Here is a 14,387-nt window from a genome sequence, read left to right on the forward strand (position 1 = left end):
ATTTTATTTCAATTCAAAGGCTGTAATTTTGAGGTTGTCGACAATTCTTGTCTGTTCAGGTTATATCCGTTGCTGGAAGTCCGCTTTTTGTGTCACTTTAAAAGGAAGGTAGAGGTTACCAAAGGGATAGTCAAACTCACTAAGTCGAAGACAAAATGACAATGCCAAGCAAAAAACGATAAACCACCAAAAGACAAACAACAATTTACCAAACACAACATGGAAAATGAATACTGAGTGTATTAAAGGGGGTCATTGTTTTTTTCAAGGCATGCCCAAAAATTTTGTCAACCAAAATCCAAAACAAAAACAGCAACAAGAATTTCTTTTAAGAAATCAGCGTGTTTTTTTTTAAAACTATCTTTTTCACTTCCCTTCTGAAACAATTTTTTTTCTCGCAAGAAATGAAGAATTAAACATTTAAAAAACACGCATGTCCTTCCCCTTTCCAAACAAAATAATATTAGTGCCTTAAGAAGAAAAATATAGTACAAAAAGACAAGACACCGTTACTTCTTGAACTAGATTACAGTCGTCCTTCAATCATTTGTTTTTGTTGACCTAGCCGAAACTGACTTAATCGCTTCACATAGAAAAAGGTCATGGACATTTCAAGGTTGTTTATTAAATTTCAAGGGACGTCATTGAGGACAAACATCAAAAAAGTAAATGACCACTTAAAAGAACCGAGAACTATTTTCCAGTGTCTATGGAATCAGAAATCCTTAAAAGAAAACATTCAAATTGTACTCATTTGTAGTTTATGAAGAACTCATTGTTTTTCTTTGACTATTTTTATAAGTATTCATTTTTGAAACATAACCGAAAGCCGTCTTGCGAATTTTTTATTGTCTTATAAAAATTTCTTATTACACCATGAAATGAAAAAAAGCTAGATTGATGGTTTCTACTGGCAACTAATAAATAAATGTGAAATAGTTATTTTATTCGACAAATAATGGTTTATTGTAAAAGGTTTGCCTTTCAAAGAAAAAATAAAATTTTCTTATCTCCTTATGTTCAGTAGTATTATTAATTTTAAGCCTCTACGCAAACTTAACCATGTCCAGAAAAAACTAGTTATCATAGTCTGAATAAGAAATGAGAATTATAAACCATAAGTCTTTACGTTTAAGCCTTTGCGTCGACATGGTTAAACTGGTGATATAATGTTGTACGTACTCTCTCTCACTGATTATTTACATGATTCAGTGTTAAAAAGATTTGATAGGAAATACTTTGAATGTTTTTTTTTGTTTTTTTTTATGAAAATTAAGTAGGTTTTGGGGGCTTGGAAAATATTGTTCTTATTGTATTCTTTCACTTGTTTCTGGAGCTTTTGTGTCACCAATTACGTTGCAGTATGAACATTTTTAGAAGTGAGCGGTTGCTATTAAAGGTTAACGGATAGTTATAATCAAAAGATTTTTGAAAGTGTTTTTTTCTGTATTTATCAGGCATATGGTTATAAGACTGAAGTACAAGGGCGATCGATATTATAATGTTAAAATGAATGGCTATTGGATATATAACTTGATTTTTATTAAAAAGAGATTTATAAGTTACTTTACGCAAATAACTTAGTAATTAGTTTATTAAAGTTAAAGAACTCAAATACGTTTAACTGTAACATTGACCTATTTCCAATATTAAAGGTAATACCGAAAGGTCTGTTATTGTTCTTTCAGAAGATCGGAAACAAAAGTGCGAAAAAGACAGAGCCTGGAGTGCCTTCATTTGTTTGTGATCAATATATGCGATATCTACAAAATTTGGCATTTTTCCATAATATGCAAACACAAACTTAAAGAAAAGCATGCTTTGCATGCAAAATCTAAATAAAATACATTTCAAAAGGTTATTCTCCAATTACATAAACATTAAGTATTTCTAAATGCAAGCAAAATTGACAATATTCACTCCCATTGTATAATATTATGTTTTGTTAATCATTTGTGATAATAACGTTATTATTCCAGCTTTAAGGTATAAATAATATATCTCTTTAAAACCTAATTGTCACCCGAAACCTGAATATATTGATGTTTTAGCTTTTGTTTTTCCTACATAAAAATGATTATATATATACTTCTACGATTTAAGTGAGTCTCACACGGGGTTAACACCTGCTCTGTCGTTTAGGGAATATATATATAATATGTTTTTGTCGTGACATGGCGGAATTTTTATACATAAATCTCATCAAATGGTACGTATCACTAAAATAGTATTTTATATTTAAAGTTTTCTTTTTTAATTCAATCATACTGACTTTTATAAAGGAATTGGTAAAAATTAATACGTTTCTTCTATTCGCCTTGTTATTTGCTTTCGATTTCGTCGTTTATTTTGCAAAACTTCCGTTATGGATGACTTTTAAATAAAATTAAATCATGCCGGGTCTATTAATTTATTAGTCAAAATTGAGCTTTAAACTTCCTTGTGCTTAGTAGAGAGCTAATGAGTATATCCCTTTACAACTGATTGATACAGTTTGCATTATGTCTGTACTGTTACAAACACTGTTTAACAGGTTGGGGACGATCACCCAAATGGGATATAAATATTGAATAATATTCAGTGCAAAAAATCTTTATTTTTGAATTTAACCAATTTTTGGTTAGCGACGTTGCCACAAAATAATCACAAAAAAAACCCAGCACCTTCCAAGGGATCAAACTGACAAGCAACCAGGTATTCAGAAAAGTTGCTGACCAAAACTTGTTTCCTTTTATGTAATCATTTGCACTTTGTTATATTTTTCCTTGAATAAAATACATGCAACGTTTTTTTTTTTGCACAGTAAATTTACATCCAATTTGGGGTATTATATCACAAACGGAATATTAAAACCCATTTAAGTGATTGTCCTCATCCTGTTCAATGTAAGGTAGTGGGTTGATAATTATATTATTGAGAAACATGTTTACCCCCCCCCCCCCCCCACACACACACACACCACACATTCTTTATGTGCCTTTGTCAAGCAAGGGTCCAGTTATCCATCGGTTATAGTTGGTTGCTGTCTGTTATGATAGTTTTTTTTTATTTTTTTTTACCATGAACTAGGAATTTTGTTATACGGCATCTATTGAAGCTTGCTATACGGTATTTTTTTGCTTATTATTGAAGGACGCACGGTGAACTTTGATGGATAATTCTCTCATTGGCATTCATACCACGTCTCCTTTTATTTATACGCACTATTAATTACTTTTTTTTTGCCTACGCAATTGTATAAAGATATATTCCATAGTCATTGACTGATTGACTATGTTTAAATTGACACCAGATCTTCGCTGGTAATTCATACAGAGAAGTGAAGGGTACAAAACTCTGAAGATATTATCATCTGAAACTTTTCTGAACCTTTTAAAAATCATGACTTGCAGCACATGACAATAATTGAAAAAAGTCTAAAATAGATCATTATATGAAATGCTAATGATTCCATAATTGAAGAAATTATTTATAGGTTTTTCTTGTCTATAAGGTGGACATAAAGCGTATAAGTATTTAACTATCAAGTGAACCGGTTTTAAAATTTACATCTACTCGTGTACCTGCACTAATAGAACAGAGCTATTCTACTAAATGAATCTTTAAAATTTGTATGAAGCCCATTAGATTTGAGATATGGTATAACATTACTTTCTTTCAATTTTCAATGCAAGATTGATGAATCAAATTATTCATCTCAGTATGATTAAAGATAGTAGCATGATAAATTGATTTTATTAAAATTACATATTCTATTATCACCTTTTAACGTTAACCCCTACCCATTTTACCTATACAAAATTTTTCAAAATCAAAATAGAAGGTTTATTAACATCAACTATACGTTCAAAACAAATTTAAAATTGAATTTAACTTTGTAATGTTAGCCTGGAAATTTCGCAAGTAATGGGTCTTCGCAGTTATTCATTGCCAGAAATATCGTAAGTAAAAATTTTAACAATTTCGCGTAATGTAATTGATTAAACTTTGCTTGATATATAAGCAGTATATCGAAATAAGTTGCATTCAGTAGCAACCAACAAAAACTACAGGAATGGAAAATGCCTTGAAATTATCTGTGTCATATTACTGTACCAAGTCAGGAACATGACAGTTGTTTTCCACTCGTTTGATGTGTTTGAGCTTATGGTTTTGCCATTTGATAAAGGACTTTCCGTTTTGAATTTTCCTTGGAGTTCGGTATTTTTGTTATTTTTTCTTTTTATATCCAAAAGATAAATATACAATACTGGCCTAGTAAAATTAGAAAAAATGCATCCTACTCCAAACCAGAAAACATTGAAAAAAGACAATTTCATCACAAATTTAGCTCAATTTATTTGATATCTAAACACGCAAAGTGAGCATTATTGATTATTAATTTTAAAATGTTTGATAAAGTTGTTAGTGTTATTATTATTATTGTTATGTTCAGTATGTGAGAGTATAACTATTAGTGAATGTAGCAGTATTGCAGTACCTTAATACTGTTTAGAGGGAATTGCAAGGCTTAGCATTATGCAAATAGTATACTAATTGGATGTGTTGGACGTACATATACATATGTACATGTTTTCTGATCATGGACTGTTTTGATAACGTGGTTTCGTCATTTTCAGATACATTGGCGTTTACATTTGCATTTTAAGGTAATGAATAGTTTTCTTTTTTTCCAAATGTAATTTCATTATCAAATAACTATCAGTGACAACACCTTTGGCATGTAACTGTATTTTTATAAAATGTCACTTAATTAGCAAAATATTTCGGTGACAATTAAATGGTACTCCTCAAATATCGATTATCATTTTCTAAAACCATTCTTGTGTACTTTGGGCCATGACATTTTAAGGGTTCGTTGATCGAGGACTCTCAATAAATAGTGTCGATCATATTTTATTGTTCGATTGCTGTCTGAGTGTAGATTATCCATAATCACATGTAACAAACTATAAAAAAATGTTAATAATGGAGGTGAACGGTAAGACTATGACGATATCCTCTCCCAAAAGACAATACTTTGTCACATCACCAAGTTTACTGTAGGTGGACTATCAGTTAATAATAATAGCATCACTCAGCTGACCATAAGTCGACAGACCACTCAGTTAATATTACTGAAAGTGGGCTGAACGTCTCGGATACAATAATCCTTCAACCGTGGTTTACATTTATTAAAGGTACAACTTTCGATTGGAATGTCAACTTTATAAAATTCATGAGCACCACACTAATGATTCGGGTCTCTAAGGCATTGACGACTAAGAGCGTTTTAATGTTTTTAAGGTTCATGTGGACCCATAAGCTAAAATGGCTGCGTTTTCACCTCAAAATTTACTCTGAACACAGACTAACCTGTGCATCTGGAAAAGTTTTAAGGCATAGCATGCCCTAGATAAATAAAATTCAAATAGATATAGGAAGATGTGGTATGAGTGCCAATGAGACAACTCTCCATCCAAATGCATTTTTTGTTTTAGAAAATTAAAAACTTAACTGGATTACCTTTGGGGAAGTTCTCAAACCTCTTTCCCAACTTCGTTTATTTTGGCACCTTCTGGAGGAATGAGAAAAAGTGCAGTACAAAATCCATTTAAGTTTTTAATTTTCTAAAAAATGTACTTAAATTTTATTTATCTAGAGCATGCTATGCCTTAAATTTTTTCCAGATACTCAGGTTTGTCTGTACTCAGAGTTAATTTTGAAGTGAAAATGCAGCCATTTCAGCCAAAGGGTCCACATGGTATTTAGCTTTCAAAAATGTTGGTATCGAACACACCTAAACAAATCTACTTCAGAAGTTATAATTACAATGTTATAGTTTATCATGAAACAACAACGTATCTGTTTCTTTTGAAATTTACTCAGAGATGAAACTTAGAACATAGTGAAAATTTAAATTACTCTACACCAAAAACTGACAGCTATATTTTTAGCAAGTCGGTATTCAATTATGTTTTCACTTTCGATTTTAAGCTTATGTAAAGTAATAGATATCAAAACACTTATCGCAGGTTTTATTGAAGGTTGATAAAGTCACAATGCTCAAGTACTTTTAAAAATCAAAAGATTTTTGTTAAATATTTGTACATTAAAGTATAATGCTTTACAAAATATACTTTTGTAATGAAAGTATCTTAATACTTCTCACTCCTGCGGTCCTTGATACAGATAAGTTTTAAGAAGCTAACCTTTAACAAACATTAGTTCTTGGGAACAAAATAGGAAGAAATAAATAACGTATTTGTCATTGGTATGAAAACACAATAGATGATACTTATGACGTGATTAAATATTAAATATTTTTCGGTGACATTTGAAAGCATACAATGGTACATAAGAATTTTATGTATACACATTGTATCACATTATAACATCCTCAATAGACCAAGGTTTTGATTTAAAACCGTTTGAAAGAATAAATTTAGTACATCGACAAAGTTTTTGTGTTGCAATGATTTGTGGTATTTTTCGGACTTCTTCCTATATGTTGACTGACGGTGGGTGCATTATGATATTAAATAGTAATACATTTCATTTTCAAAACATAGTAGACCATTGAATAGACATTTGATTCTAATTCATGAATCACTTTAAATGTTACTGCTTTATAAAGTGCGTTAAAATAATGTAATAAACTTTTAATTAATTCTCAAATAACTTTTTTACAGCAAAATGAAGTAACAGTATACTAAGGTTTGACAATTGAACGACAGAGTTATAAAGTGTTTCAAAAATAATTTGATTTTTTATTTCCAATAGTTGTAAACAAAACCAATATGCAAACATGACAACCAGTTTTCTCTTACTTTGTATTGTTCTACAGACAAAGACATTTTAACAAATAAGTAACTTGAACCATTTATCTGGTTCTTTACCATATCACAAATAAAATCATGCTTTCATTGTTTTTTTTTGTCATTTTAACAATACAGTGAATAGGAGAACATACATATTTTTTTGAAATGGTATGAGATTTTTTGAAGATAGATACAAATTAATGAGACAAATATTACAGTTTTTAAAAAGAAATTTTTATTGACATGAGCAGTAAATTTCAACATATAGTAAATAGTGTGTGCTTGTGTTGTAATATGTAAGTAGTTTTAGATTTTTTTATACTTTGGAAGTCACTATCGTTCTCAATACGAACATATCATTTTCCTTCACACTCTACTTAAACGCATAATTATTAGCTAGAATTGTTATAAATTAGTAATGTAAGGCTTTAAATTTTTGATAATATACCTGACTTAATTGTGTAGCAGAATACCATGTATATCATTTGTCGGTTAATACACCACGACGGCTGAAATCACACGTTCATTTGATGGGTTTGTCTCTTCTCTGAAACTACTTTGTTATACCCCCGCTTTAAAAAAGTGGGGCTGTACTGTGTTGCCTCTGTCTGTCCGTCCATCCGTCAGTCTATCTGTCCGTCCCATGAATATTTTTCGTCGCATCTTTCTCAGGAACTACATTACAAGGATTTCTGAAATTTGGTTTCAGGGTTTATATGAGTCAGCTATACAGTGTGATGCGTTTTCAGATTTATACCTCAACAACTTCCTGTTTACCTTATACTTTCAGCGGGCGGGGGTATCATTAGTGAGCAGTAGCTTACAGATTCACTTGTTTAACCAGGATACGCATACCCCGTCGACGCACCCGGTCTCGTTCCTTTCTCTAGTCCATGCGATTCCCCTAGTTTTCGTGTGTTAAGAATAAACATGTCTCTTCTTATCCGTTTATGAGATTTGAACGTAGTTAAACTACTGTCGCATTAATTGCCCTGATGTGCTCTTTTGGTCTTTTCCACATGACTCTTAACTATTAACAGGTCTTCCTAAAACTTTTGTGCTCGGTATTGCACAAAATTGTTCTGGCACTAGAACATCATACTGATGAATGGATGAAGGAATATGTGTTAAACCCCCAGACAATAATCTTTCATATAAATTGTATATTCCGGAAGAGAACATGTTGGTTGATATGAATTTATACCCTTCTTTATATGTAAACAGCCACTCTGAGCAGGATTTCAATCTCGTGTAAGTCCAGATGATATGCACTCGAGGCCTACCACTGTTTTTCATCATAGTGGTTATATTAAACATTCGTATCGTTCGAAATGGAATTGTTATTATTTATAAAGATAGCGAATAATTGTCATTTTTTACGCAAAAAGAAAACAAACACATATAGTATCTTCTAACCCACCATTAAAATCAAAAATACATATCTATAAGGTCAAATTGTGTTTTTTTTTTATATTTCAGTCGTGATCATGACATGGCGGATCTGGATGATCCTCATATAGTGGAACTAATGCGGAAAGGAACAATCCCACCATCTTTGTCCCTGAGAGCGCCACCTACACACATTGGCACAACACAACACCGAAATGATACTTTGGGTATATCAAAAGAGGAAATCTCCAAGAGATACATCATAAAGCTTCACCGAGATAGACTTCGAAATAATGAAGCTGTTTACAAGTCTTTGGATAACCTGCCAATTAAGATAAAGTAATTGACTTTTTTTATTGATAAACATATTCACAAATATATCCAATATTAACAAAGAAAATGTGAGGTTTGTCCAAGATTGATCTGACATCTGATGGCCTTTCTTTTTAGGCCTTGCTAGGACTGTGGGACGTCAGAATGGAGCCTATATAGAAAACATTGAAATTGCCGATCCAGACTTGAGGCGACGAGTTTCTGTACCGAAATTGTACTAGATCCATTTTGAAGTAGATAAATCGACCATCATTCTATTCCATATTAATGTTTCTGCACAAATGAGTACATTTTAATCACTAACTTCCTTGGCTTATAAAAAAAAAAAAAAAAAATTTCAGCAACATACTTTCACTTTCTAAAATATATTGCGATCTTGAGTTAATTTCTCCCAGTACTTGTAATCATGGGAGCTAATCAATGCAATTGATGTATACGTAATCCTTTGCACTCAATAGATTGGTATACACAATAGATTGGACGACGAGGCAGATCTCGTTAATATATGCTGCTCACTGGGATTCAATGCTTTTATTTATAATCAAAATTATATCCACATAGAATGAAATAACGCAGTCACATGAAAACGTGTGCAAAGTGAAAGGAAATAACCAAAAAAATGGAATTTTGATGGAAATAAAGCATTTTTTGTGCTACATGGAGATATTTCGTGAATAAAAGGTATCCATCAGTAGATACATTTGAATACGAAATCGTATGCTGTATGATTCATCTACTTTAAAATGGACCTAAAACGATTTCGAGACAGAAATTTGCCGACTCAAGTCCGGGTCCGCAATTTTCATGTTTTCTGTATGGGTGCACTTTAACGTCCTATGGCCTCAACAAGTTCTTAAAAAGCCCGCCAGACGTCAGAGAGATCACGGACTAATGTGAGAAGTACAACAATACAGCACAACTAATTGGCATAATGATGAATCTTTATTTCTTGGTTGTTATACTTAAATAAGCTTAATATTCACTTCGAAATTTAAAAAAAAAAGTTTGCATAGCAAAGTCTCAATGTTTTTACCTATGCTCATATTTTTTACTTAAGATATGATTTATTTACCATAACATAACATAACGATGCTGGATAATTTAAACTTAAAAAGAAAAAAATATTTCAACGACTTAATAAACTCATCATAGATACCGGGCTAAAAACAACAAAGCGTCTATCATATTAACGTAAGAAACAGAAAATCAAATGACCACCTAAAAATAGACAGAGAAAGAAATGTAAGCGATTTCCAGAAACATTAAAAATAGGCATTAATCAAACAGAAAACGTGAAATACGCAACTACGACAAAATTACCTTAACTAAATATACTTTTGTCATACGATTCTTTTTCTGACTTTAAATATGTCATTTATATCGTTGTTTTGTTGTAGATACACACAATTTTATTTAATTTTCATATTTCATAAAGATTGTCTTTCTTATTTTAGACAAGTTGCTCAAGATTCCTTTGAAAAAAGTTCGAGTGCAAGAAAATCTTCTCCGTCAAGTTTTCGGAGTAGAAAAAGTTCGCGATCTATTCATCTTCAAGATGTTCGAGATCATAAAAATCAAACAATTACAAAATCACTCGATTCTCCATGGAACAAGAGCAAGGCCATAAATCCACGCAAACAACGTTCAAAGACTAAGTTGTTACCAAGGGTTAATGGGAGTTCAGAATCAGAGAAATCCAAAAATGAAGACGAGCTTAAGCATGTTAGTTTTGAACCAAATGCGTTTAACATGCTCGAGTCCGAAATGCCCTATATCTTTTCAGCTGGTTTCCAAGGCTATCAAAATCGTGTTAAATTGTCAAGAAAAAGACCTATAGCATTTGGACAAACCATAAACACTACTGGGTCCAATAGCAATAGTGGTATAAACATTAACAGCAATCAAGATTTTCAAAGACGATATCAGCGAGTCTTAGATGCTGATAAGCAGCCTCATTTTGTGAAAACTTCCCTCATAAAGGGCCAGCGTGTAAACAATACTTACAACAAATACAAACATTTATTTAATGAAGCTGAAACTGAAACTGAACGAAGTGAGGAACTATTTGCAATCAAATCAGTGCAACGCATCAATGAACCATTTATTTTTACATCTCCGGCTTCCCCTACTCGTGTTCCAAATCCTAGTCTCTACTCTGAATGTCAAAACTCTGAACTGGGTATCAACACTCTGACATCACCTCCTTCCAGAGCAGCGTCTAGTACCCTCGCAGATGTGGACTCTCGTGAGAATTCATCTCGCGGTGACCCAGATAATGAGTTTACGCAAAATGATGAAAACTACAATTTCGAACCTGTTGCATACAAAGAAAGTGATGAAAAATCAGATGACACAGAACAAAGGATTCCTACTTTGTCTTTAGAGTTATTGCGAGTCCACGAAAGTGCTACTTCAGCTCAAACGAAGAAGAGCATTGCATGTAATTTAACGGACATCACAGAACGTGACGAAAGCAATCTAACGAAGACAACAAGAAGTGAAATTGGTCCAGACATGAAAATTTCCGTAAAAATCAACTTTAAATCAAAAGAGGATGTAATTGAAGAAAGCAACAGTATCATATCAGTTTCATCGAAAAGAAGTAAAGACAGCCTTACTCCTAGACAACCACGACATAATGCAAGCTCGGAATCTAAACGGACTGCTAGTTCTTTATCAGAAACCCCACTAGATACCATTAGAGTAGAAGGACGCTTATTTGGTGAGCATTCAGACATGGAAAAACGTAGAAGTAACTGCGAACCAGTTAAAAATACAGTAAGCACCGAAAGAAGTGATCACAGTTCTGTGGACGAGGAGAAAGAAATTCCTCAGATAATTGTGGATTTGAATACTTTAAAAACAGTTAAGACACCAATAAAGAAAAACAGAAGTGACATTAGAAGTTCAAATGAGGAGAAAAAAGATCATAAACATAATAAGACGTATTCAGAAAAAAATAATGTAAGACACACAGACGTTTCTCCTTCAGAGGATAATAATGGTTTCTTCCTAACATATGAAGATGAACACGATTCGGCTTTATCACATTATGAAGAATCGTCGAAAATTGAAGAACTTCGTGACTTTAATTGCAATAAAGACACTACACCACGGACGGAGGTTGATGACAGTGGAATATCCATTTCTACTTTCGAGAACGAGACAATCAAATGCTAAATGTTTAAAAAGAAGTGCATAGTATTTAAAGTTAAATCATAAATGGTATGAAAATGATTTCATATTTTATTACTCATATTGTCATAGTATGTACACAAAACCTCTTTACCTCGCACAAATTAAATTAAGAAATTATATAAGAGTGAATCTGAGCAGGATTGGGGTAACTTATTCAATCGGTAGTTGATGGCAGACTAGTTTCAGATTTTTTTCTATTCCTTATTTGAATTAAGATCTTGTCATATTTTATACATGCACTTGTCTATTTTTGAAAACGCTATGTTGACACTTGCTTTTTTGTGTCTCGTTGTTGATGTCTCATTGATGTATACCAAACTTCTATATTTTGTAATTCTTATTGATTCAAACCATCATGCTGTACCAAGGTATATTTCGTTGCATTTATAAAATCTTGGTACCTTTTCAGCAGACTGAGTATAAAATAATATGTTCAATCGGTATCGATAAAGGAAAATGCATGTTTTAGGTAGAAAGTCTTGCCACTAGCGTTACATGAATATTCATAAAATGGTTTGTTAAAAACAAGTAAACTTCTTACTTAGTTGAAGTGACTTAATATTGTTATAGTTATCTATATAATTCTTTATGTTTTCTCAGGTCTGTGCTAACATAATCATGAAACAAAGATATCATTTTAAGAAGCATAAAACAAAGATTACATCCACTTTATTTGAACTTCTGTGAATAGTTGTCTCATTGGCAATCATACCACATCTCCTTATTTTCATAATGGTAATTTTGCTAAACATACAAAATTATGTCCATTTTGGTTTGTTACATTTTTGTCTCAATGACGTTTAATCCGCATTTTTTTTTAATTTGCATATTTAGGTAAGAATCAATTTATTACATATTTCTTTTGCCTCTCTTTAAATCAAACGAGTACATGCGGGCGTTTCTTCTGTTTGAAAACACGTAATAACTGAATTCCGTGATTCATTTCAAATATTTTATTACCGATAATTCTAAATCATTTGTTTTACATTTCATGTATGTTCATTTTTTTATAAGTATCAGCATACTTTTATTTCTATCTCATTTAGAAAATGATGAAAAAGACTTTTTATTTATTCATATTATTTGTTCAGTATAAGAATGTTATTAAATTCATCTTTGTTACTTGTTTTACCCTGCATCACATATGACATGTTCCATTTGTCGTAGCCAAAATCCGTTCTTCATTTACTCGGTTATAACCATCACTGAATATGACCAGAACTTGCAGATGTCATCACTACTTTTCTTGACTCGTTTCTAGCACATCCATAAGAAATTGGCCGCTGTGACTGCACTAAATATCAGGGCATTCCTAAATGTTTGTGAAGTCCTAGATAGACAACCATAAATCATTAGAGGATAGGAAGAGTAAGAGGAAACACCCATTAACAATAGTAAACATGTCATGGAAAATCCACCCACAATCAACATTGCTTGATGGAGTTGGAACCTTAGTTTCTTGATAATTTCAAAACTTAAGAAAGGTATGTTATAAATCATGTCAGTGCTGATATTGCTGACAGCTCAGCTAATGATAGTCTTGGGAACCAACAGTCAACCAACATTCAACCAAAAGCGGCACCAACCAAGCGATAGAAAATGAAAATAACACTCTTTAAAGCTGGTGCATCCGAAGAGCTTTTCTGTATTTACCTTCATTTGGAACTCTCAAATCATAAACATTTGAAAGCAAAGGGTGCTCAAATACTTTAATACTTGAGAAGCTAAGAAGACCTAGAAAGAATAGCTAAATTCATCAAAAGTCAATTTTACCCGAGGGAGTTGCAACCTTAGTTTCTTAATAATTTCTATACATATCAACGGAAAGGTATGTTATAAACACTGATTACTGAGTTGATGATACGGTCGGGCATTAACAGTCCTATCGATCCAGTGCTAGAAAATGATGATAACACTCTTTGAAGCTGGTGTAACCGAAGAGCCTTTTCTGGATTTACTTTATCTGGAACGCTCAAAACATATAATATAAAGCCAAAGATGTGTTAATACTTAAATACTTGAGCAGCTATATGACCAATAGAGAGCCAGAAAGAATAGCCAAATCCACCTAAAATTAACTTTGCCTGAAGGAGTTGCAACCTTAATTTCTAGAAAATTTCTAAACTTTGTAAAAAAGATAATTTGAAAAAAGGTATGTTATAAATCATGTCAGGGCCAAATAAATGACTACTTAGCTGATGATACTCTCGGACACTAACCGTCCACCAACAGCGGTATCGAACAAGTGTTAGAAAATGAAAAAAAAGCTCTAACATACCATTCTCATAATTTTGTACACCAGCGCGCGTCATGAATGAGGAAATCTAAATTACATCAAGTATCGCATACTTATCAGGAAAGGGTAAATTACACCGTGCACTCTATTCCTCGTACATATTTAATTGTTTAAGACAGGTTAAACATGATAGTTATTCATCAATATAAGGTCAGCAAAATTGAACAGCATAGTTCATGACATAGGCAAAGGAAGTTTTTGTTGTAATGTGAATTTGTTCACATTATCCGCATCAGTCGAAGTATACGGTAGTTAAAAATTAATTGTACTTTCATTTGTTTGGTTTTTTTTTAATTTTATATTAAACCGACAATACTATAGCAAAACACGAAACAAGACGAAAAGGCAAACAACATTCCACAAAACACTAT

At 32.2% G+C, this 14,387-nt stretch overlaps 1 protein-coding gene across 8 annotated transcripts in view; it reads left to right on the plus strand.

The window, feature by feature from the left end:
* LOC127703104 (uncharacterized) overlaps window positions 1–12,842 on the plus strand; it is a 28,636-nt gene extending 15,794 nt beyond the window's left edge. For 3 of the 8 annotated variants that reach the window (XM_052207649.1, XM_052207567.1, XM_052207724.1), the window contains exons 2-3: window positions 8,280–8,528; window positions 9,977–12,842. In XM_052207649.1, the coding sequence (XP_052063609.1) occupies window positions 8,280–8,528; window positions 9,977–11,702 (1,975 nt within the window). In that variant the 3' untranslated portion in view covers window positions 11,703–12,842. The other 5 variants (XM_052207824.1, XM_052207819.1, XM_052207825.1 and 2 more) reach the window with 5 other exon arrangements.
* The last annotated feature ends 1,545 nt before the right edge of the window (window positions 12,843–14,387 follow it).

Source organism: Mytilus californianus, unplaced genomic scaffold (genome assembly GCF_021869535.1).
Source record: "Mytilus californianus isolate M0D057914Y unplaced genomic scaffold, xbMytCali1.0.p SCAF_1, whole genome shotgun sequence".
Classification (NCBI taxonomy): Eukaryota; Metazoa; Mollusca; class Bivalvia; order Mytilida; family Mytilidae; genus Mytilus; species Mytilus californianus.